General features: G+C 45.3%; 1 protein-coding gene across 7 annotated transcripts in view; it reads right to left on the bottom strand.

The window, feature by feature from the left end:
• Nucleotides 1-25,781, bottom strand: part of TJP1 (tight junction protein 1) — a 2,268,071-nt gene that overhangs the window by 1,835,169 nt on the left and 407,121 nt on the right. For all 7 annotated transcript variants that reach the window (XM_044078564.1, XM_044078565.1, XM_044078562.1 and 4 more), the window contains exon 6: nt 7,366-7,534. In XM_044078564.1, the coding sequence (XP_043934499.1) occupies nt 7,366-7,534 (169 nt within the window). The remainder of the gene's footprint in view (nt 1-7,365; nt 7,535-25,781) is intronic.

Genomic DNA, 25,781 nt, shown 5'->3' on the forward strand with positions numbered 1-25,781 from the left:
ACTTAAAAAAGGATACGTTTAGCTCCAAGGCATGCACAGGTATTGCTATACTTCCAATCAACTTAAAATGTTTCCACAGGTGACAGAGAATTGCTAGATATGTAATTCAGGGAAGTTGGAAGCATATTTTCATGGGTTGTGACGAATTTGAGGGAGCACACAACAAATCTTAGCTGGCATTCTAGGATGGGAAATTCATTCACAGAAGAAACTAAATATTGCTAAGTTGTCAATTCAATCACTGGAAACTGTGGCATTATCTTTCACTAATTAAACTGATTATCCTAGTAGCCACAAACCAATCACAAAGTTTATGGAAAACCATGAATAAGCCTAACACTGAAGCACTACCAATTTTAATGCAGGACAAAAAGGAAAGGGTAATGAATCAAAGACATTCAACAACAGGGAAAATACAGAGAAATAATGGTTACTACGGGATCAGTGCTATCAATCACTGCAGAAATGACGAGGGGGTGTTAAAAGTATTAAGTGACAATCATGTTGCACTTGGTATATGAAGTCATTATGAAGATAAAAGTTGGAGAGAGGAAAAAATGTTACTGATTAACATTTAAAAGCAGAGACTCTCAACTTGGTCAGAATTTGTGCGTTATTCTCAAAATATTAAATTTTCATATCTATGTTTTGCCTAGTCTGTTTGTATTAGAAAATGTGTGAACAGTTTAGAAAAATTCCCTAAGATGAACTTCTGAGTTGCGCATTAAGTACAGTTGTGTACACTTAGCATAAATGTAGATGTTAGAGTGTATTCACTGTTGCAGTCATCACATTTGGGTTATCTGCTTGCAGGAAGCCCTCAGTCGGCCTGATTATCAAAGTCTTGGGTCCTGCATCGGTTGCTGTCTCATCCTCCATGACGTCGGAAGTCAGGGGTATAAAGCATGCAGCCGACGCCATTACTTCAGTTTTTCTTGCCCGAGATGTCAGATGCCCCCATACTGGGAAGCAATTATATATAAGATTACACCTCCAACAAAAGCACATACAACAGAAAGCTTTAAGCATAGTAAACAAGAATAGAGGTATAATCAATAGAAGTCAGGGGGCTGGAGGGAGGGTAACCAGGACTGCAACAGTGAATACTCTCAAACATCTACATTTATGTTAAGTGTACACAACTGTACTATGTTCTTCGTGTTTCATTGTTGCAGTCATCACATTTGGGTAGATTCCCAAAGCTAAGGGTGGGAGGAGGCAATTACATAGCATTAGGACCAGCTATAAGGCCCTGCAAGACTGCAGTGGCAAAGTCAGCTCTGGTTTTAGAAAAAATTGGCATGTGGTACTGCTTGGTGAAGTTATGTACATAAATCCAGGTAGCAGCATCTAGTATGTCCCAGGTAGGGTCACCTCTGAGAAAAGCTGTAAAAGGTAGATGCAGCCCTGGTGGAATGAGGCCTTATCCCCTGTGGGGTAGGTTTTCCAAGGTGCTTATAGCAGAAATGAATGCAGTGGCCTATCCATTTTGAAACGGTTTGCTTTGAAATGGCCTTCCCCTCTGCCCCTGCAGCACATGCAACCAGCAGCAGTTCAGATTTCCTGAGAGGCTTATTCCTGTCCAAGTAAATTCTAAGTTGTCTGTGCACGTCCAAGGAGTGCATTATTCGTTCCCCTTTGTTCTGTGGATTAGAAAAGAAGCTTGGCAAATGAATAGACTGATTAAGGGCCACACTAGATACCACCTTGGGCATGAAGGAAGGATTGGTCCTGAGGGACACCCTGTCCACATTAAAGATGATGAAAGGCTCCACTGCCATGAGGGCCTGTAATTCTGACACCCTTCTTGCTGACGTGACGGCTAGAAGGAAGGCTGTTTTCCAAGAAAGGAATTTCAACTCTGCACTTGCAGCTGGCTCAAAGGGAGGTAGAGTGGGCTTTTCCAATACTAAGTTAAGGTCCTAGGCTGGAGTAGGGGCTCTCCTGGGTGGTCTTAAGTCTTTGGCACCTCTGAGGAATTGCTTCAGCAGTGGATGAGAGAAGAGTGGTGGATCTGTATTGTAATGTGCTGAAATGACCAAGGCATGTATTTTGATGGAAGAAAAGGTAAGGCCCTTGTGAAGTATCTCAGTTAAGTATTGAAGAATATCCGGTCAAGTGGGTACTGCTGTGCCCATCCCCTGAGTTTGGATCCAGGAACAGAATCTTTTCCATTTTTCAGCATAGGATTTTTTAGTACTAGTCCTCCTTGCCTCAAGAATGACATCCATCACTTGCTTACTGAGAGATCAGGTAGTTAGCCAGGCTGCAAGGTTCAGGGTTTGAAGCTGTGGGTGCAGAATCTGGCCCTCCTGCTGGGATGGCAGGGGTCTGAGGCAGGTGCCATGGTTCCAGCAGCGACACACTGCACAAGAGGGGGTACCAGTGTTGGCGTGGCCAACCTGGTGCAATCAGTATTGTCCTTGGTTTGTCCTGTTTGATCTTTAGTAGCACTTTGGAAAGGAGAGGCAGAGGGAGAAAGGCATAATTTTTCCAGGTGAAGGACAGGGCATCCACTTTCCAAGCTTGTTTGTGGGGAGTCCTTGTGCAGAATTTGACCAATTGGTAGTTCTGAGGGGAGGCAAACAGGTCCATCTCTGGACTTCCCCATTTGTTTCTCAACATGTTTAATATCTTTGGTTCCAGTTTCCACTCGTGTGGGTCCATGAGATTTCTGCTTAGGTCATCTGCCAGTGTATTTAGCTTGCCTGGCAGGAATTGAGCTTGTAGGTGTACTTGGTAGCACAAGGCTGTGTTCCAGAGAGCCATGGCTAGTCTGCAGAGGGTATGAGTGGGTTCCCCACTGCTTGTTTATGTACCACAAAACAGTGGTGTTCTCTGTCTTTACCAATACTTGTCCTGGAAGAATGTGGTCCTTGAAGGCTATCAGAGCATTCTGTACAACTAACATTTTTTTTGATTGATATGCAGGTGCATTTGACTTCGGTCCCATTTGCCCTGAATGCACTGCCCAGCCAAGTGAGCCCCACATGCATAGTCTTATACGTCTGTTGTTAGGGTTTGGGAGGCAGGGGGTAGAGTGAATGGCAGTCCCTTGTTTTGGTGGCAGGCCTCTGCCCACCAAAGAAACACTCTCTTTAGACAAGGTATGATAGGAATCATTGATTCTAGGTCTTGAGAATGTTGACACCATAGGCTTTTTAGATACCATTGTAGTTTCCTCATATGCAGTCTTGCATATGGAATTAGTAGAATGCAAGAGGCCATGAACCCCAGGGCTTGCAGTATTTTCCTTGTAGATAGCTGGGTCTTTTGGCCAGTAGTTTGAAGTAGGCTGTCAAATGAACTTGATTCTCTGGCGTGAGAAAGGGAAGTCGTATTCAAGCTTGCTCCCAGGAATACAATTTGTTGGCAGGGTACTAGATGTAATTTCTTTTGGTTTATGGTGTACCCCAGAGAAGTTAGTAATTTCTTTACAAATGCCAGATGATTTAATAGTATGTCCTGGCTTTCTGCCTGATTTAGACAATCGTAAAGCTATGGGTATATCTGAATATTTCTTTGCCTGCAAAATACAATGACTGGAGCTAGGCACTTTGTGAATACCCTGGGCGCAGTAGATAAACCAAAGGGCAGTGCAGAGAACTGCTCTGAAGCGCATGTACCTTCTGCAAGATTCCTTTATTGGGAAGTGCAGGTAGGCTTCCTTTAAATCCAGTGTTGGCAACCAGGCATTTTCTGCCTAGCATGGGAAACAGCTGATGAAGAGTTAGCATTCTGAATTTTGGGATTACCAAAAAAGTGTTTAGGATAGACAGGTCCAGAACAGAACGCCAGGAATGGTCTTTTCTGGGTACCAGGAAAAGTCTTGAGTAGAAACCTTGCCCCCACATTCTTCTTCTGGGACAGGTTGAATAGCCCTGATGCTTAGAAGTGAGAGAACTTGCTTTTGATTCTCTGCCCACTGATTTGGGGGTAGGTATGGCCAACTGTTTAGGGTTGGTAAGGAGTGGAAGTGGAATCTGTATCCTTGGGAAACTATATTTAAAACCCATTTGTCTTGGGTAATGAGTTCCCAATTTTTTGCATGCAGGGCGATATTTCCCCCTAAAGGAAAAGTCAGCTGAGCAGGGCTTGGAAGGTTTAAAGTCAAGTCATTGTGACAGTTTACCATGGGGGGGTGTCTTACTACTACCAGCTTTGGAAGTGGGAGCCCCCCACTGCTTAGGCCTGTGAGTACCTTGGGAATGAAGCCGGAGTACTCTGCAGTTTCTGGGTTTGGACTGAGAAGGCCTTGAAGAGGAAGGAAAGTAGTAGTACTTAGAAGGCTAATGCCTACTAAATCTGGGAGGCTGTACTTGCAGGAATATTTAACAGTTTGCATAAATTTAGCTTTTTCCTCCATCTTTTTAAGTACTACTTCTGCTTTGTTGCGAAACAGGCGGTCTTGGTTTAAGGGAGCATCCAGTAATTTAGCTTTAACATGATCTGGCAAAGATTGCTCCTTAAGCCATGCATGCCTTCAAAGTACAGACCCAGGGACAGCAGCCCTGCAAGATGCCTCTAATGAATCAAAACCACATTGCAAAGTATGTTTTCCAACCTGTTCAGAAGAATGCATTAAATCCTGTAATTCTTTATTTTCAGCACAGTCAAGAATCAACATCATTTTCTTTTTAAGCAATCCAATAACATGTAATTGGCAGTTTAAGGCCCTAATGGCCAAAGTTGCATAAGTGTATACCTTCTTACCCCATCTATCCAGGGCCCTGGAATCTCTATCAGAGGGGGTAGGGTTTTTGGCAGTAGTAGCCTTAATGCCCTTGGGTCCCTGTGAAATGCTGTCAGGATCCTCAGTAGGATTTTTAAAGAGGAACTTGAGAGAGTCAGGTACCCTGTAATACATGTCAGGTTTTCTGGGAGCAGGAGGTAAAGTGTCAGGGGTCAGGCTAGATTCAGAGAAGGCATCATCTACAATGTCCAGTACAGGAGGGATGGCTAAAGGCCTGTGTTGAGGTAGGAGTAAGAATTCCCTAAGCCTCTTTTTGGAGTCAGAGTAATCCTGGCTTTCCCAGCGGAAATGCTCCCTAAGAGTATGCAAGGTTTCACCAAAAGAGAAATCCTCTGGAGGGGAAGCAGAGGGAATGGAGTCCTCTGCATCAGAATCCTCATAGGTAGACAAGGGCAACTCCTGGTCATGAGAGAAAACAGAAATTTCAGAATCCTGCTCAGAAGAATCAGAAGGAAAATCAGTCCTAGGTCTCTTCGAGGGGGAAGGGTGGCTTCCCCTGATTAGAGTAATAAGGTCTTCAGCCATTCTTATCATTTGTTTTTTAGGCATAGGGGCCTGACCATACGGTCTGGGCATCTTTTTCTAGGCATGGATCAAGTTTTAGGCCTTGAAGAAGATGATGGTGGTTTAATATGCAAGTCAGTAGGGCCTGAATACACCCTCAGAAACCGGTGCCTGCACAGCAGCTCCAGTTCCATCCAAGGTAGAGGCATCCGCAGGTTCCACAGTTGAAGCATCTCGCGGCATACCAGATTCCAAATGGGTTTCAGTAGAGGCCTGCAAATCTGAAGTAGCAGGGGCTGCGAAAGCGCCTCACTGGAGTACCGGCGAACTGGCGACTAGCTTAGGAGAAGCGTCGGCAGCAGCTTTGGACCTATGCAGTCTGTCTCTGTCTTTATCTTTGCATTTTTTCAGAATGTCAGTAGTCGGGTGGCTTACCAAAGCCATTTCTGGATAATTGAACAGAGCACCAAAATATTTCGATGTGAAAAAGAACCGACGACGAATACTACGAGGCTTGAATAAGGCACAAAACCGACAGCGAGGTATGTCGTGGTCTGAGCCTAAGCAAGGAATGCAGTACGAATGAAAATCTTTGAGATATTTGCTTTCCACAATAAATACAATTGTTAACTTTTACTGACATTGGATTAGAGCAAGAAAAAGGATCCCCAATGGGATACTTAACTTAGTTGAAGACTTCGGATCTCAAACTCGAAAATGAAAATTTCAGATGTCTGCCGACCGGCACTTGCCAACTGCTTCTGCTTCGGGCACCGCATGGCAAGAAAGACTGATGTAATGGCGTCAGCTGCATGCTTTATACCCCTGACTACCTGACGCCATGGAAGATGAGACAACAACTGACGCAGGACCCAAGACTTTGATAATCAGGCTGACTTTGGGCTACCTGCAAGCAGATAACCCAAATGTGATGACTGCAACAGTGAAACACAAAAAATATCTGCACCATGTATGAATGTCAGCACAGTAAGTAGTTTTAAATTATTTTATTGACAATGCAATTTATGGGTTAAACAATTAAAAAGAAAGATAGCGGGTCTCCCCTGCCACGATAAAACAATAAGAAAAGTGCAGCCAGCAGCAGCCACTCATCCAAGCAAGGAAACAGCATCGCTTCCAGCATACGCAAGAGTACTTCCACCAGGATCACACATTAAACAATCATCATAACGGCTGACGTGAAACTAAATGTCCAAAACTAGTGGTGACCAACTCTGTTTTTGTGGGTTCAGAGAAAGAACACATTACTATAACTAATTTTAATATCTCAACAGGAGAAAGAGCTATCTCTAGGCTAGATCCAGCTGTCTGGAATCAGCTTCTTGCAGTACTAAGGCAGTAAAGATGCACTTCAGTAAAATTTGCTCGTTTCTAAATAACTGAATGACCCAAAATGCTCTGGTTTCCATGATACTGGCTAGTCCTTGCAACTCACACTGTAGTCGCATCTTTTTTCTAAAGATATCATTTTAACAAATGACCAGTGGTTGAATGGCTACCTTAATTGTATATACTGCAAATAATATTACTGGCATTTTAACTGTTAATAGCATGCATATGGTCTCTACTCTGTTACTGTACTAAGTACAACTTTGTGCATTCTTTAGTCCACATAAAATGTTCTGTTAGTGTCTTTCATGGCGGTGCCTGGGTCATGACTGAAAAGGGTCTGATGGCCAGTCCACTAACTCAGTTATCAAACTGAAATAAGCACATACACATGCATGCACACCCACAGTGGGAAAGGGAACTTGACATGTTTTGTCATCAACTCCTCCCCCCTCATGAGCCTTTAATTGTGGACCAAAAATTTCAAGACAATGACAAGGGATCTTCATGAAAGTCACCTATGAGTCCTTGGCAGTATCTGTGATGCATATTAACATAACTGTGGTGCCTCTGGCTGCCACCCTAACAAAACCTTTCAGTTACAAAGTCTAATCACTAAAAATAATGAATTTCCCAACACAATATCTAGCAACATTTTATGATTCCCCACTTATCACATCAGCTAGTCACTGTTAATTTTACAACACGTACAAAAACGGAGAGACTTTTTTAAACTGTCTGCTCTAAAATAGACTCACCATCTCTTTCAGATGCATTTGCAGATGGAACGCTGTCATCTAGATCTGGTATGTTCAACAGAGTTGCTCTTTCATCTCTCTGTACCACCATCTTCAATTTGCCTTTTGACCTTTCTATTAACTTTTTTGCATCTGATAATGACAGATTTTCTGTAACTGTGCCATTAATCTGGGAAAAAAATAAAAATAATGCAAAAGAAAAGTTAATGATGTACAACAAAATCAGTGCCTAGTCTATAGAAACGGAGTTGCTACTTCAATTGCCAATGCCTATATACAGAATGCTCTTTACAGTACAGTTATCCAAGAGCTTACCATAACAGTAGATGTTCTACTGATCACTGTTATCACTGTTGCATTATTCCAACACTAATGGGTTTATCCTGCTCAAAGTAACCGAAAATTTGTCCAGTGTATCAAAACCAAGACCATACTAATGCACCAGACATCTGGTGTGCAACCTCAGTCCACAGGCACAGGGGTACTAAAGCAGATATGAGTAAGACCCTCATACATCCAGAGCCAAGAGATCCGGGCACCTTATAAAAGCAAACAGACTTCTTTAGGGCTAGGATTGGGAATCAGGACTTAAGAAGCAGTTGTGGATGTATCCAATAAATCTTCCAAAACAGTGGGAAGAGCAAAAGATTTAGCAGATTCCAGTTTTAACAGCTCAGAACACCTCTTTTGAAAGTCAGAGACCTGACAGCACTCCCACTTAAAATGTTCCGTCATATGAACCAGAGAGTTCCTAAAGGACAACTCCTCAGAGGAAGATTCAGGACTCAGGGAATCCTCTTTCTCTGACCTAGAGTCAGAGGGTGAAGTGACTTGTGATGAATAGGGCAAGGATTCCCCCCTGAATCCAACTCCTCATCCAAGAAATCAGATTCTCTACTTCTTTTGCCTGGAGTAGAATGGCAAACAGAAGCAGGGACAGATAATCCCTGAGGTGGCTTCAATGCCATCAGGGCACTGAACAAACCCTGGGTAAAGTCCTGCCATTCTTTCCGAGCATCTTCAGCAATGGGATGGATGTTTCTTTTTTTTAATGGGATGTCAGCCTTGACCAGCCTAGGGGGTTCAGAGCCCCACGAGGCCCCTTGGAAATGATCAGCTGTGGCTCTCCCTCAATGTTCATGGCAGAAGCTTGTACCACCACAGTGGACATGTGAGAAGCTAGTTCCACAATGGCCTCAGTGTTTTGGCAGATGAAAATGTTGGTCCTCAGTGTCTTCATCCACCTTGAGAGAGACGTGCGGTGGATGCTAGTTAGCAACAGATTCAGACAATTTTTAGTCTTCTTTTTTAGAGATGGCTGTACCTCAGGGTGGGCGGACATGGCCATGGTACCCTGGGACAATATCTTGAGAATTTGGTTCTCAAGGTAGATGGACAAGGAAGACAGACATATGTGAAGAATTTTCAGAACAAAAGCCTGCCAAACAGTACACGGGATATGGTCACTCATAGCACCTAAGCAGCACAAATATTTCTTGTGACTATTTTGGGGAGTCTGCCTCCCACACTGACACTTTCCATCACTAGATGACATGAACTCTCAGTAAACAATGAGAAAAAGAAGGAACCCCAGTGGGGCACTTATCTATACATGACCCAAAAGAAACCAGCTCAGTGAAAGGTGTTCAGACAGACATTCAACAATAACACACACACTACGGAAATGGCAGCAGAAACAGGACTCAAGTCAACGATTTACTGCTTTTGTTCTACTTTTATTTAGAACTTCTTCAGAAATGTTTTAAAAACCTTTTCATTGTGTATTTAAAACCTGCCCATTTAATCATGCGACCTTTCTGACAAATCAAAGTACAAAAGTACAGTTTTGTACCTACCATAAATGTAGATGTTCAAGTGCTAATACAGCTGCAGTAATCCCAGATGGGTTCTCTGCCGTCAGGCGGGTCCTCGGTCGGTCGAATTCCAAAGTCTTGGTCCGGCATCGGTTGTAGTCGCTCTCTTCCCTGACGTCAGTGCGACAGGGGTATGTAAGACACAACCGACGTCATATTCTTCAGTCTTTCTTGCCCCAGATGTCAGGTGCCCCCAGAAGGAAGGCAATACATAAATTATATATATATATATATATATATATATATATATATATATATATATATATATATATATATATTCAAGCAATGCAATGTAATCAAAAAACAGTAGTTGCAAGCAAATACATCATAGAAGGATAACCCCAAATTAGGTTGCAAGAGGAGGTGTTAGCCACTAGTCCTTTACCAAGAGGGGAAGGAGGGAGGGAAACCTGTACTGCAGCTGTATTAGCACTCGAACATCTACATTTATGGTAGGTACAAAACTGTACTACGTTCATCGTGCATACAGCTGCAGTAATCACAGATGGGTAGAATCCCAAAGCTATGCACAGGGTGGTAGGCACTAGGTGGAACTGGGATGAGCCAGAATGCCCTGCAACACAGCAGTGGCAAAGCCTGCTCTAGTTTTGGAATATAAAGGCAGATGGTAGTGTTTTGTGAAGGTATGCACAGAACTCCAAGTGGCTGCCTCCAAAATATCTTTGGTAGGAACTCCTCTGAGGAAGGCTGTAGAGGTAGCTGTGGCCCTGGAGGAGTGGGATCTGATGCCTGTAGGGACAGATTTTCCATGATAGGAGTAACAAAACCGTATGCAGTGGCCTATCCATTTTGAAATTGTCTGTTTGGTAACTGGCTTTCTTTGAGCTCCTACAGCATAGGACACAAAAAGTTGTTCTGATTTGCTGAAAGGCTTTGTTCTGTCCAAATAGTAACGTAGCTGTCTATGGATGTCTAAGGAGTGTAGCAGCCTTTCCCCTTTGTTTTGAGGATTAGGGTAAAAGGCAGGTAAGTGTATGGCTTGATTTAAAGCTACCCTGGATACTACTTTAGGCATAAATGATGGATTGATTCGAAGGGAAACCCTGTCCTGATGGAAGATGAGAAAAGGCTGCACAGCCATGAGGGCTTGTAGTTCCGAAACACTACGAGCTGAGGTAATAGCCAGAAGGAAAGCCGTTTTCCAGGACAAATATTGCAAATCTGTTGAGGCAGCTGGTTCAGAAGGAGGCAATGTTAATTTTTCTAAAATGTAATTAAGATCCCAGGCTGGCACAGGTTGCTTCCTTGGTGGTCTTATATTTTTAGCCCCTCTGAGGAACTGTCTTAAGAGTGGGTGAGAAAATAAGGGTGGATCCGTGTTGAATTCTGCAGAAATGGCCAAGGCATGGATTTTTATGGAGGAAAATGAAAGTCCACTGTTCAGCAACTCAGCTAGATACTGTAGTACCTGAGGCAAATTCAGTTTTCTGGGGTCCTGGCCTTTTTTCTCATTCCAAGAGCAAAACCGTTTCCATTTTGCGGAGTAAGCCTTTCTAGTAGATGGCCTTCTGGCCTCCAAAATGATGTTCTGCACCTCTTTGGGGAGTAGTGTCTGATGAGGTGTTAAGGAATTTTCCATGCAGCTAGATTGAGTGTTCTCAGCTGGCTGTGAAGAGTTTTGTAGCTGTGCTGAGTCAACAGAAGAGGCATTAGAGGTAGGGGCCAGGGAGGAGTATGTGTTAGGCTCCTCAGGAGTGGATACCAGTGTTGCCTCGGCCAGTCTGGAGCAATCAATATCATCTTCGGACTGTCTGTTCTTGCTTTCAAGAGCACCTTGGGCAGAAGAGGCAGAGGTGGGAAATCGTAAACTGTCCATGCTGTCCAACTGATTGAAAGGGCGTCCACTCTTTAGGCCTTTGGATGAAAGGTCCTTGAACAAAACTTTTCCAATTGATGATTCCTGTGGGAGGTGAAGAGATCTATGTCTGGCCTCCCCCACGCTTGGATTATTTTTGTAAACACTTGAGGATGCAACTTCCATTCGTGTGGATCTGTCATATTTCTGCTTAGATTGTCTGCCAGCGTGTTTTCCAAACCTGGAAAGTACTGTGCTTGAAGTTCGATTTGCCATTCCAGAGCCAAGTTCCAGAGTGTCATAGCTAGTCTGCACAGGGGGTATTGTTTATGTACCACATTACTGTGGTGTTGTCTGTTCTTATCAATAATTGTCCTGGATGCAGGAGGTCCTTGAAAGCTGTAATTGCATTTATCACTGCTAGCATTTCTTTTTGATTGATGTGAAGGTGCTTTTCTTTTTGGGACCATTTGCCCTGAATGCACCTGTCTGTCATGTGCGCCCCCCAGGCGTAATCTGAGGCGTCTGTTGTGATGACTTGATTTGCTTGAGGCTTGCAGAATGGGAGACCTGTGTTTGTTTGACATGCTTGGGCCCACCATAGGAATTCCTTTTGTAAACATGGAATTATTGGTATTATTGTTTCCAAACTGTGGCTGTGCTGAGACCATAGGTTTTTTGGTACCATTGAAGTTTCCTCATATGCAACTTTGCACATGGGATTAAAAGAATGCAAGATGCCATGAAGCCCAGAGCCTGCAGGATTTTCCTTGCAGTAAGCCTGGTACAATTTGCTAGCATTTTGAAGCACTGAGTTAGTTGCCCCTGTTTTTCTGGCGTAAGATAGGCCATCTGGGTGTTTGTGTCCAAGTTGGCACTCAGGAAAATTATTTTCTGAGATGGTGTTAAGTCTGGATTTCTCTTTGTTGATTGTGTTATCCCAGAGAGTTCAGTAACTATGTTACATAAGCCAGATGATCCAGAAGTATGTGCTTGCTGTCCGCTTGGATCAGGCAGTCGCCCAAATAAGGGTAAATTTGTATCCCTTGAAGTCTGCAGTAGGCAATTACTGTTGCCAGGCATTTCGTGAATACTCTGGGTGCAGTAGATAAGCCAAAGGGCAATGCAGAGAATTGATAGTGGATTGAACCTGCAAGAAATCTGAGGTATCTTCTGCAGCTTTGTCTGATTGGGACATGCAGGTATGCCTCCTTGAGGTCCAATGTTACCAGCCAAAACTCCTTGCCCAGCATGGGAAGAAGCTGCTGTAATGTGAACATCTTGAATTTTGGTACGAGTAAGAATGTGTTTAGGATGGATAAGTCCAAAATGGGTCTCCAGTCGGTTCCTTTCCTTGGTACCAGAAATAGCCTGGAATAAAAACCTTGGCCTTGTTCGTGAGTAGGTACCTCGAACAGCTTTCATGCCTATGAGCTTTGAAATTTGTAGTTGTGCCTCTGCCCTTTGATTGTGTGGCAGGTTTGGCATGCCTCTCATTTTTGGTAGTGTGAGAAAATGAAATATGTAGCCTCTGTCTAACGTCCAGGATCCATTTGTCTGTTGTGACAATATGCCAATTTCTTGTAAATAATGCCAGCTTTCCTCCCAAAGGTGCTGCCAGCTGAGACTTGCTTGGCGTGGAAAGGAGGAAGTCATTGGGTTTGTTTCCTATATTGTTGTGCAGGGTCAGCATTATGGCTTTTGTACAGAAATTGGTGAGAGTTAGGAACTCTGTAGTACCTATCAGGCTTGACTGGGGCAGGAGGCAGGGAATCCGGATTAAGGCAAGCCTCCGAATAAACATCATCCAGTACGTCCAAGACAGGAGGTATCGCCAGAGGTCTGTGTTGAGGTAACAAAAGAAATTCCCTAAGTCTTTTCTTGGAATCAGAAAAGTCTTGGCCTTCCCAATGGAAGTGTTCCCTCAAGGTGTGCAAGGTTTCCCCAAAAGAAAAATCCTCAGGAGGAGATACAGAGGGAATGGACTGCTCCGCATCAGAATCTTCAAAATGGGAGAAAGAGTGTTCCTCTACATCAGAATGATCTGAAAAAATGGAGCTCTGATCCGAAGAGGGAGAATCTTCCTCCACTCTGGGTCTCTTGTCTGGAGGGGGTTGGGAACCCCTGATAAGAGTAATTAAATCCTCAGCCATTTTAAGCATCTGCTTTTTAGGCATGGGGCCTGGAGATGGGCCCTGTGCAACAGGCCTCTTGGGATGCCTAGCTGATTTGGACTTAGTAAAGGCCTTAATTGAAAAGGAAGATGAGGGTCTAAAGACACCATGGGTGGAAGTGGACCTGTCCACATTAGGAGGCTCAACGCTCACAGTGGCTTTGGTGGTTGTAGTCTGGGTATGGGCCGAGGTACCTGCGGTCTCGGTTACAGAAGACCCCGCCAAAGAAGTGTCGTCGATAGTCAGGGACTGCATAGGTGTCTCGCTGAGAACCGGACCACGTGTAGCCGGTTTTGGCGTGGTGTCGGTGGGGACCGCGGACCTCGCATGTCGGTCTTTGTCCTTACGTTTTTTGGACAAAACGGTAGTCGGAGTCTCTGACGACATTTTATAATCAAAGGCTTTACCGAAAAAGTGTTGGGCGAACTCCGCCCGACGCTTAATAGTGCGCTTATTGAAAGTAGCACAAAAGTGACAGCCCGAGACGTCGTGGGGTCTGGGCCTAAACAAGGTATGCAGAGGGAATGGAAATCCTTATGCGGTATTTGCTTCCCACAAGAAATACAATTGTTAACTTTTTCTGACATCGGTCTGAGGCAAGAAAAATTTCCCCAATGGGGTACTTAGCTTTAATGAAGACTTCGGTTTCCAATTTTTTGTAAATTCAGGAGCTGGCCGACCGGAACTTGCGAACTGCTTCTGCTTCGGGCACCGCGCGGCAAAAAAGACTGAAGAATATGGCGTTGGCTGTGTCTTATATACCCCTGTCGCACTGACGTCAGGGAAGAGAGCGACGACAACCGATGCCGGACCAAGACTTTGGAATTCGGCCGACCGAGGACCCGCCTGACGGCAGAAAACCCATCTGTGATTACTGCAGCTGTATGCACGATGAACATCATTTAAATGAGAACATTTTGTGAATGAAATGAAAGTCTGTATAGTCATGTGCAAGCCTAAGCCAAGCAAATCAAACCAGATTTGTGATCAGATATAACTTAACATAATACAATATAGCTCTGACATTTTGAAGATACAGGTAGATAAAACAAGTGAAACTTCTACATAATAAGAGATATGCAAGAGACGATCATAACCTCTGTGCCAATAAAAAGCACTTGAGGTTAATATGTTCATTCGACCCTGTTTTTCTGTCTGCGGCAAGTCGTAGCTGCCACTCAGTTTCTTGGCATTCGAGCAAAACATTATGATCGCCAATGAAGGTGTCCATATCAACTCAATCTAACACAAGAAAGTTGAAATTCTTAAAATCTATACAAATTCCAGCATGTTTAGCCAAAGTATTATTAGTGTCATCCTTTTTGACAGCTAAAGCATTCCCGTAAATCCATCTGCTGAGGTTTCTGATGGTCTTACCAATCTAATACCTTTGACAAGTGTCACAATGTGCCAAGTATACCACTCCACATGAACTGGAGTTGAACCTGTCTCTAGAGACAATTGTTCTATTTACTGCCAGGATGTAAACACTGAAACAGTTGTAAACTTAACAGCAATGTTTGCATTTGCCACAACTAATAGTTCAGGTGGATGTTTCTGGGGTCAAATTACATTTCTTTGAAGTTTCTACCATGCTTTTAATGTTCAGTAATTTTTTTTTATATGTGAACAATGCTTTGTCGCCAACAATCTCGAATAATTCTTTGTTCCTGTAGAAAGAAGATGTGTACTCACCATAACGTTCCATCTGAGCAGTTGTACTTCATTTGTCTTCAACCTGTGGGATACAGATCCATTTTGGATCCGAGCCGGCAAGTATTACTAGCATCAGCTCCAAGCTCCAGACTCCTCCCCTTACCCATAATACCCCTCCACTGCCTTCCATCCCCAGATCGAGTTTGCTGAAATTATACTTAGAGCCTGACCTGATAACATACTTGTGACCTATACTGCAGCCCGTAAGCCTGAACATGTACCAAGGTCCAGGGGAAGGAGGGAGGGACGGTTGAAGACAAAAAGTACAACTACTCAGATGGAACTTTATGGTGAGTACATAACTTTTTTATCTAAAGTAGTTTACTTCATTTGGTCTTCAACCTGTGGGACAGCTACTAAACTCCTGCAAGGCCCTCATGGAAGGATATTCTGGAGCACCGCGGAGCCAAAGGATGCTTTCCTTCTAGAAGTCAAATCCAATTTGTAATTAGAAATAAATGTATGAGATGAGGACCAAGTAGCTGCAGAGCAAATGTCATCCAAAGACACTCTAGACCAGAAAGCTGCAGACTTAGCCATGGACCTAGTGGAATGAGCTTTTACCTGACCTGCAGGAGACAATAGACCTGCAGGATGCATGAAGAAATCCATCTAGCTACACTGACCTTGGAAATAGGTTTGCCCAAAAAGGGTCTCTAGAATGAAACAATTGATCATACTTATGAAATTTTTTTGTCCTGTGTAAATAGAATCATAACTGTCTATGAACATCCAACATGTGTAGCTTGTATTCTATCCTGTTGGTAAAATTGGGAAACAACGCAGGCAAATTAACAGTCTGATTGATATTGACTGGTGACGCCACCTTAGGAAGAAAAGATGGGTTGGTTCGAAGGCAAACTCTATCTTTATGAAAAATCATGTACGGAAGTTTGACAGACATGGCCTGTAATTCAGAAACCCTTCTAGCAGAGGTAAAGCTGTTTTCCATGATAGAAAGTTTAGATCTGCAGCAGTGGCAGGCTCAAAAGGAGAAGTGACCAGAGCTTGGAGAACCATAGTAAGGTCCCACAGAGGGACAGGTTCTTTGACGGGGGGGGGGGGGCATAGCAAAAAGGTGCCTATGGTAAAGGCTTTACACAGTCTGGAAGATGCCAAGGATGCAGAATTCATGCCCACATGAAAATGAGAAATAGCAGCCAACTGAACTTTGACAGAAGAACTAGCTCCATGCTGCAAAATATCAGCTAGAAAATCAAGAATAGCGGAAACAGAAGCCGTGAAAGGACCCAAACACCTCTGAGAGGCCCAAAAAGAAAAATGTTTCCACTTGCTGCGATAAACCTTTCGGGTTGAAGACTTATGAGCAGCTACCAAAATAGATTTAACTGAGGAAGAAAGTCCAGGAGTCCTAATGATCACGGGAACTGGAGCAGCCAAGCCGTGAACGTCAGGCTGTCCAGACTCGGATGAAGCACCCCCGATGGGTGTGAAATCAGATCCTGGAATGGGATCTAGGATCCAAGGTGGAGCCAGAAGGTGAGACCAAAGGAAGGGAAACCATACCTGTCGAGGCCAGAATGAGGCAATAAGGAACATTTTGCTCCCCAGTCTACAGGCTTTCTGCAGAAACCTCGGATGAGATGTACTGGTGGGTAAGCATACAGAAGAGACTGGGAGGCCAATCATGAACTAGAGCGTCTCTGGGGGACTCCCCGGCAGGGGGTTCAGAGCGAAAAACCTGCTACACTTCACATTGGAAGGAGATGCAAAGAGATTGCAGCAAGGTCGACCGCACCCACTCGCTAAAGATCTGTTCATCTACTGACAGATTCGAGACCACTCGTAAGGCATCAGAATGGTCCGACAGTCTGTCCACTAGAATGCTGGACCATCCCAGAATGTGCATTGTGATGAGAAAGTGACTGGTGGAGAAAGCCCATTCCCACACACTCATGGCCTCGCGACAAAAGGGGTAAGATCTGGTCCCTCCCTGTTTGGTGATATACCAGACTACTGACATGTTGTCTGACTGAATGGCAATCGTCCCCAGAGGAAGAAAGGCATGAAGGGCCTGCAACGCTAGAAGGACCGCCCTCATCTCTAGGACAGTGATATGCAATCTGGTCTCTATGAGGGACCACAGGCCTTGGACTGTCCTGCCCGAACAATGCCCCCTCACCTGAGTTGGGAGGCATCCGTGGTCACTGAGGTTTGGGCCGGAATAAAGCTCGCCCCTCCAAAATGTCCAGAGAGCTCATCCGCCATACGAGGGATGACCGACACACTTGACTTAGTTGGATAGGATAAGTTAGTGGCAATTCCAACAGGGACCACTGAACCATTAGAGCACACGGAAGAAGAGTTATGTTCAACGCCATTGAGCCTAGAGCCCTCAACACTGATTCCTCTGTCGGAAGGTGAGAATGGTAGATCAGGGAGACATGCATCCTGAGGTTTTGAACACTTTGCACTAGAGTGCGTCTATCCTGGCACCAATGTAGTCTATTACCTGTACAGGCTCTAGGAGAGATTTGGATGTGTTGATTGACATACCCAAACTCAGGGCAAGTGTCAGAAAGTGATCCCTGGTTTGGGAAAGTAGACACCTGGTGGGAGCAGTGAGGAGCCAATCGTCCAGGTACGGTTAGACCTGAATCCCCTGAAGCCTCAGGTGAGCCGCTACAACCACCACACTTTGGTAAACACCCTGGGGGCTGTGGTGAGACCAAAGGGTAGGGCTTGATTGGCCCCCTAGGCGGAAATGGAGGAACCTCCTGGAGATTCTGTGCATTTTTATGTAATAGTAAGCATCCTGGAGATCTAACTAGCACATCCAGAAGCTCACATGCAGGTATGGCATGATGGACTGTAGTGTGACCATCCGGAACTTCTCTTTGGCAACTGACAGGTTCAGGGTAGAGAGGTCCAGAATGGGACTCAAGTTCTCTGTTTTCTTTGGCACCAAAAATAACCTGGAGTAGAAGGCTGGTCCAGACCAATCCAGGGGGACAGTTTCGATGGCTTGTTTTCCTAGCAATTTAAAAAATTCCTGTGCTGCTGCCTCCTTTTGCGTGGGTGGAATGTCCGGGAGGCATTTGGGAGATGTGGGGTACCCCATGAAGGGGATAGAATATCCTGTGGATATGATTTGAAGCACCTAGCAGTCTGCTGTTATGGACTCCCATGTCGCTGGGTGCAAAAACAATCATCCCCCGTCTGCCTCCAGAGTTCAGCAGCTGGGCAATCCCTCAGCGTTGCTGCACAGGTCTGTCAGATAATGGCTCTCGAAATCCAAAGTTTTGATAACCCCCTCTGCCTCTGGGCTGGAGTCCATTTTGTCTCCCTCTGGCTCTAGGGGAAGAAGAGCCCAGAGTGTCCCGGGAATACTGAGACTTCCGGAACCACATCTTCTTTTGCCTTCTCTGGTTCCGGGAAAAGGACCGTTGAGCATTAGAGAAGCGGATCCCGATGGCAGACGGTGTCTTCCCATCCTTCTCACTCCAGACTAGTGTCTCCTTGACAGTCTTACCGAAAAGTGTCGAGCCGGCATAAGGGGCATTGACAAATGACGCCTTAAAGGGTTCGGTAAATTAACACAACCTGAGCCAGGTGCTATGCCTCATGGACATGCCGGACGCAGCCGCCCTAGCCGCTCCTTCCGTAGCATGGTAGAGTCGTCGCATGGATGTATTTGATACCGCTTTCAGAGTGGCCATTTTTGCAGAGAACGAAGCCTTGTCCTCCTGTGACATGGACTTGGGTGGAGACTCCTCCAGCTCCTTTACTAGGTCACGTTGGAGTCTAGTGACATGGGCCAAGTAATTCAGCGCCCTGATCGAAAAGGTAGCTGAAGCATACACCAGCTTCCCTAGGCCGTCCATCATATGTGACTCCCGGTCAGGAGGGTGGACCAAGGAATTTTCCTGAGATAGTTCCTTCTTAGCGGCTGCTGCTATCACCATGGTGTCCACTGGGGAGCCCTTATTCCAGGAAGGGTTGTCAAGGGGGGGGGGGCTTAAAACTTTATCAGGGAGCTTGGGGACTGGCTCCATGGTATCTGGTTCCTTCCAAGCCCATGCGGTGATCAAATCCACTAAAGGATCCGCGGGAGGGGACACCCAGGAAGTAGACGGGCCTGTGCTGAAAGCCTCCAGGAACACAGACTCATCAGAGGGCGGCCTGGGGGCAAGACCAACCTCCCTAACTGGCACAGGATCTCCATGATGTCTCCACAGGAGAAATCCTCAGGAGGTGATCTTGGGGAGCCCTCCCCATCATCTACATCTGTGCCCTCGGTTAGGAACTCGGGGGAGTCCAAGTGCCTCATCCTGCACGTATATTTGTGAAGCACATCTCCAGTGGGGCTCTCAGGGGAGCACTCACAAGCCATCTGTTCCTCTGGGGGAACCGTCTGGGGCTCAGAGCACGGGCTGTCCCTCTGGTAAGACAAATGGGGACCATATACAGAGCCGAAAGGGCAGTCAGGGGTCTCGATTCAATGGAGAGGACCCTTTCTACCACATCAAACACCAGAGAGTGGACCTCCTGGGAAGCTAATAAGGAGGCCAGTCTCCCCGGGTCTGATGAGAGAATCGGAACCAGTCCTGAAGTGGACGTAGCTCTGAGGGAAAGAACCTGGCCCAACAACGTCGGAGCCAATGGGAAAGGTTCCACTCCCTCGGATCAGACACTCAGGCTTCGGCTCCGAGAACGGCTTGGATCCGAACTGGTCATATCTGTGATGCTCCAGGCAGCTGTCAGCGTCGAGGAAACAAGGACCATTGGCATCGACCCCTTGACTAAGGCCAACCTCGGATCCAAGAACTCCGAAGCCAAAGGTCGGATCAGGGAAGGAGAAATAGGTTGAAAAAAAGGAAGCGAGCTCGCCTCTCCAGAGGAAAGGGGGGGCTGACGAGGCCACAGACTCTGACCTGGTGGGTCTGGGAACAGAGGCCCGGGAGACTGGGCGTGTCTCCTCCGGCTCTGGGGAGAACCTCTGAGACCGGAGCTGAGGGGAGTCATGGATCCATGCTGACTTGCTCAGAGAAGCGAGGTCTGGGGATCTCCTCCTCTTTTCCTTCATCTTAGACTCTCTCTCTCATGTTCTCTACCTCTCCTCTGCTCCGCTACCACAGACTTAGATGCAGGAGTTTGAGCCCCAGCTTGGGAGGAAGGGGAGGCCAGAGGAAGAGAAGCAGGAGAGGCAGTCACAGCAGCCGCTGTGACTGAAGATGAGGAAGGAGGATCAGTAGCAGGCAGAAGACCTTTGAGGGTCAACTTGGCCTTTCTATCTTTTAATGCTCAAGGATTGAACCCTGAACAAATGGAGCAATCCACACTAAGGTGGTTCACACCTAAAGCACAACACAGAGTGTAGCCATCTGCTGGGGAGAGCTTATGGCCACACTGTGCAGCGCTTAAAGATAAGCTTTTCAGCAATCCTCTAAGAAAAGAAAGAAGCCTTAAAAAAGACAGGCAAAAAACTTTCTTTACTCTAACAGACACACACCCACTCACCACACTAGACTAGAGACGACACTAAAAAGGGGGGAGGGGTGCCACAGACAAACTACTCTATCTAAACAAACCTACACTCAACGCCAAAATGATGGGGGGGGGAGAAAGGGTACCTAAATCAGCTAAAAGAAACAGGATTTGTTTAACTTACAGTAAGAAATCACCCACTGCTAGTTGGAGCTCTGAAGACACAATGTACAACAAATCGCGGCAAATGAGATCTGGGGATGGAAGGTAGTAGAGGTGTATTATGGGTAAGGGGAGGAGTGTGGAGCTTGAGTTGATGCTAGTAATATTTGCCGGCTCGGATCTGATATGGATCCGTATCTCACAGGTTGAAAACCAAATGAAGTAAACTACTTCAGATATTATTTTCCAGTTGTTGACAATGCCATGTTAAATGACAGACATGTCCATGGTAATGGGAAAAGAGAAACCACTCTTGTATTTGTCAGTTGGTATTTGAGGAACAGTGACCTTGTTTGCCCATTTTTTCGATAGTAGATGAAGTAGCCCATCAAATGGGTTTTGCCTTGTCCTGCCGAGTGTTACCTCCTATGCAATGTTGGTTAATAAACTAAGGGGATAGCCTCTCTGCAGGAAAAGATTCTTAAGCATCTCCACTCCACCTGCAAAGGTGTCATTGTTACTGCAGAGTCTGCTTAACCTGATGTACTGTCCCTTGATCACACCTTTCTTCATGTGGTGTGGGTGTAAGCTTTTACAACACAGGTAGTTAATGACAATAGTATCCTTTCTAAACATCTTGCTATAAAGAACTGCACTTCTTTCTACATTCAAGGGGATATCAAGGTAATTAATTTATTTACCCAAACCACAGATGGTCAATCTCAAGAAACAGGTGCTGCTGTTTAAATATTCCAAGGAGGAAAGAAAATCTTCTTTGCTCCCCTTCTAGACGAAAAGCAAATCAATGTAACATCTGTAAAAAAAATGACTTTCGAATATGAAGGGTGAGTTCTGATGTGACTTTGTTCCCAGGTGGCCATCACAAGCTTTGCAAACACTGGAGCCACTCTGGCTCTCATTGCCACCCCTGACTTTTGTCTGTACAACTTATTAAGCTGGAAAAAAATTTTGCCAAGTATGTCCAACAAGATGCAGATTGCGTTAACCACAAAGTAAAGAAGTTCTGAGTACTGAGCATGCATACTTTCCCTTTATGCACTTTGCAGGGAGCATATGCCTGATGTACAATGCAGGGAGGATGTAAAGGCTTTGGTATACTAGCTAGATATTGAGCTATCCTTGTTAGCAGATCCCACATGTGGTGAACACTACTACAGTGATGAGGAAGATCATAAAATCTTGTATACAAAGAGCAAGAAAAAAAGAAGGTCCCCAGTGGAGAACTTACCTAAAGAAAATGTACAGTTGTGTACCTACCATAAATGTAGATATTCGAGTGTATTCACTGTTGCAGTCATTACACTTGGGTTATCCTGCTGGCAGGCTACCCGCAGTCAGTCTGAATTCCAAAGTCCTGGTCCGGCGTCAGTTGCTGTCGCCTCTTCCCTGATGTCAGTGCGCCAGGGGTATAAAAGATGCAGCCGACGCCATTTTCTTCAGTTTTTCTTGCCCCAGCTGTCAGGTGCCCCCAAAAGGGTAGGCTGTAAAAATTATGATCATAAAAAAGCATGCACAAAACCTTCATCTACAAGCAAATACACCACATAGGTTGTATAGAATAGAGGTACAGATAAGTCCCAGTAAAGAAAAAGGGGGATGGTGTGAAACTGGACTGCAACAGTGAATACACTCTAACATCTACATTTATGGTAGATACACAACTGTACTATGTTCATCGTGTTTCACTGTTGCAGTCATTACACTTGGGTTGAATCCCAAAGCTGAGGTTGGGTGGCTGGGCCTAAACAGAGTTTGGAGTGGCTATGAGGCCCTGCAGAACTGCAGTGGCAAAGCCTGCTCTGGATTTAGAGTAGAGAGGTAAATGGTAGTGCTTTGTAAAAGTGTGCACTGAAGTCCATGTTGCAGCCTCCAAAATATCCTTGGTTGGTACTCCTCTGAGGAAGGCTGCTGAAGTGGCTGCTGCTCTGGTAGAATGTGGCCAAATGCCCTTGGGCACTGATTTGCCATGTTGTGAATAGCAGAAACGAATGCAGTGGCCTATCCATTTTGAAATAGTCTGCTTTGAAATGGCTTTTCCTTGGGAACCTGCAGCATATGCCACTAAGAGTTGCTCAGTTTTTCTGAAGGATTTAGTCTTGTCCAAGTAAAAACGTAGCTGTCTGTGTATGTCCAAAGAATGCAGAAGTCTCTCCCCCTTATTCTGTGGGTTTGGATAAAAGGTAGGCAAATGTATGGTTTGGTTAAGAACCACACTGGACACTACCTTAAGCATAAATGTCAGGTTTGTCCTTAGAGAAACCCTGTCTTGATGGAAAATAATAAAAGGTTCCACAGCCATTACTGCCTGTAACTCTGAGACTCTTCTTGCTGAAGTTATAGCTAGGAGAAGAGCGGTTTTCCATGACAAGTATTTTATCTCTGCTGTGTTGGCAGGCTCAAAAGGAGGCAGTGTGAGTTCTTCCAAGACAAAATTGAGGTCCCATGTAGGTATTGGAGCTCTCCTTGGAGGTCTTATGTTTTTGGCCCCTCTGAGAAGCTGTCTTAGCAGTGGATGAGAAAAAATAGGTGGGTCCGTATTGTAAGGAGCTGAAATGGCAGAGGCATGGATCTTAATTGACAAGAAGGATAGGCCTTTGTCCAGCATCTCAGTCCAGTATTGCAAAATCTGAGGAATATTTGGTTCAAGCAAGTCAATTCCCTGTGCTTGGTTCCAAGCATAGAATCTCTTCCATTTGTCTGCATAAGATTTTCTGGTGCTGGGAACTCCTGGCCTCCAAAACAACACCCATAACTGCTTTAGAGAGAGGTGTGTTCTGAATGATTACATTATCCACCATGCAGCCAGATTTACGGTTCTGAGTTGACTGTGTAGGATCTGATTGTTCTGTTGGGTCAACAGATGAGGTATTAGAGGCAATGTCCAGGCTGGGCCTTGAGACAAGCTCTTCAGGATTGGGTACCAGTGCTGGCGTGGCCAGCCCTGGGGCAATCAGTATCATTTTTGGCTTCTCTTGTCTGACCTTTAGGAGTACCTTGGAGAGGAGAGGCAGAGGAGGGAAGGCATATACTGTAAGGGCTTTCCAGCTGAATGAAAGGGCGTCCACTTTCCATGCTTGCTTGTGATAAGTCCGCGTGCAGAATCTGTGTAGCTGGCAGTTGTGAGGGGAAGCAAATAGATCTGTCTGGGCATCCCCATTTCTCTGTTATCATGTTGAAGATTTGTGGGTCCAATTTCCACTCGTGAGGATCCATGAGGTTTCTGCTTAGCTAGTCTGCCAAAGCATTTGTCTTTCCTGGGAGGAATTGTGCTTGCAGATGTATTTGATAAGTCAAAGCTGTGTTCCACAAATACATGGCTTGCCTGCAGAAGGGGTAGGGATGTGCGCCCCCTTGCTTGTTTATGTACCACATGACTGTAGTATTGTCTGTCTATCAGTAGTTGTCCTGGATGAAGTAGGTCCTTGAAGGCTGTCAGGGCATTTTGTACAGCTAGCATCTCTTTTTGATTGATATGAAGATGCATTTGGTTTGTGGGCCATGTGCCCTGAATACATTTTCCTGCCATGTGCGCACCCCAGGCATAATCTGATGCATCTGTTGTTAGTGTTTGCCTGGCAGTGGGTAAGGTGAATGGCTGTCCTTTGTTGTGGTGACAGGCTTGTGCCCACCACTGAAATTCCTGTTGCAGGCAGGGAATGAGAGTAATAAGAAGTTATGTACTCACCATAACGTTCCATCTGAGTAGGTATTTTCATTTGTCTGCAACCTTTGGGATACGGATACGATCTTGGATCCGAGCCGGCAACTTCTATCACAGCATAGATCCGAGCTCCTCCCTTTACCCATAATCCCCTACCAACCCGACTGACCTCAGATCAAGTTTGCCCCATAGCACAGCTAATACTGTGTCCCAGAGGGAACTAATCTAAAGAACCCCAGGTAGGATCATATTGGTCAGGGGGAAGGAGGGGGGGATGGTTGCAGACAAATGAAGATACCTACTCAGATGGAACGTTATGGTGAGTACATAACTTCTTAATCTGAAGTAGGAACTTCATTTGTCAGCAACCTTTGGGACAGAGTCCCCAGCTACCTAAATCTTGGGTGGCCTCATGGAAGAATATTCCGGAGCACTGCAGAGCCAAAAGACACCCTACCTCAGGAGACAATACCTACTTTGTAGTGGCTGATAAAGGTACGAGATGAAGCCCAAGTGGCTGCGGAACAAATGTCATCCAGAGAAACCCTAGCCTTGAAAGCAGCCGATGTAGCAACGACCCTAGTAGAATGAGCACGGACTCCCTGAGGTGCAGGCCTTCCCGAGCTCTGACATGCTAAGAGAATACAACTAGATATCCATCGGGAGAGGGTAACTTTAGAAACCAAGTTGCCAAAGTTGTTTTTGGCAAAGGAGACAAACAACTGATCGGATTGCCTATGACCAGTAGTTCGATGAATATAAAAACGTAGTTGTCTGTGCACGTCTAAAGAGTGCAGCTTATATTCTCCTTTGTTTTGATAGTCGGGGAAGAATACAGAAAGATTAATAGATTGATTAATGTTAGCTTCCGAAGATACCTTAGGTAGAAAAGACGGATTGATCCTGAGGTGAACCCTGTCTGGGTGGAAGACTAAATACGGTGGTTTGACACAGAGAGCCTGGAGTTCCGAGACCCTCTTGGCTGAAGTTATGGCCACAAAAAAGGCCGTTTTTCAAGAGAGGTATTTGAGATCAACAGTGGCCGCCAGCTCAAAAGGGGGGCTAGTCGAGGCCTGTAAAACTAGGGATAAATCCCACGGAGGTACCACCTCTTTGACCGGGGGCCTGAGGAGGAAGGTACCCCTTAAGGAAGGTCTTACACAGTTTGGAAATAATAAGCGGGCCTGACTCCTGCCCTACATGATAGTGTGAAATTGCTGCAAGTTGTACCTTGACCTTGGAAGAACTAGCCCCCTGGTGAAAGAGAGAAGTTAGAAAATCTAGAACCTACGCTACCGGCGCCATAAAGGGATCTAAATGACAGTGCTCTGCCCAAATGGAAAAACGTTTCCATTTACTCCGATAAACCCTTCTGGTGGAAGGCTTGTGAGCTGCTACTAGAATGGCTTTGACTGGTAATGAGATTCCGTGAGTCCTAATCAGGAGTGGAACTGGAGCAACCAAGCAGTCAGCTTTAGGTTGGCCAGGTTTGGAGTCGGAAGACCCAGGGGGTGTGAAATGAGATCTGGGAGGGGATCCAGAAT

This window comes from Protopterus annectens, chromosome 7.part1 (genome assembly GCF_019279795.1).
Source record: "Protopterus annectens isolate FY-2018-M chromosome 7.part1, PAN1.0, whole genome shotgun sequence".
NCBI classification, from domain to species: domain Eukaryota; kingdom Metazoa; phylum Chordata; order Ceratodontiformes; family Protopteridae; genus Protopterus; species Protopterus annectens.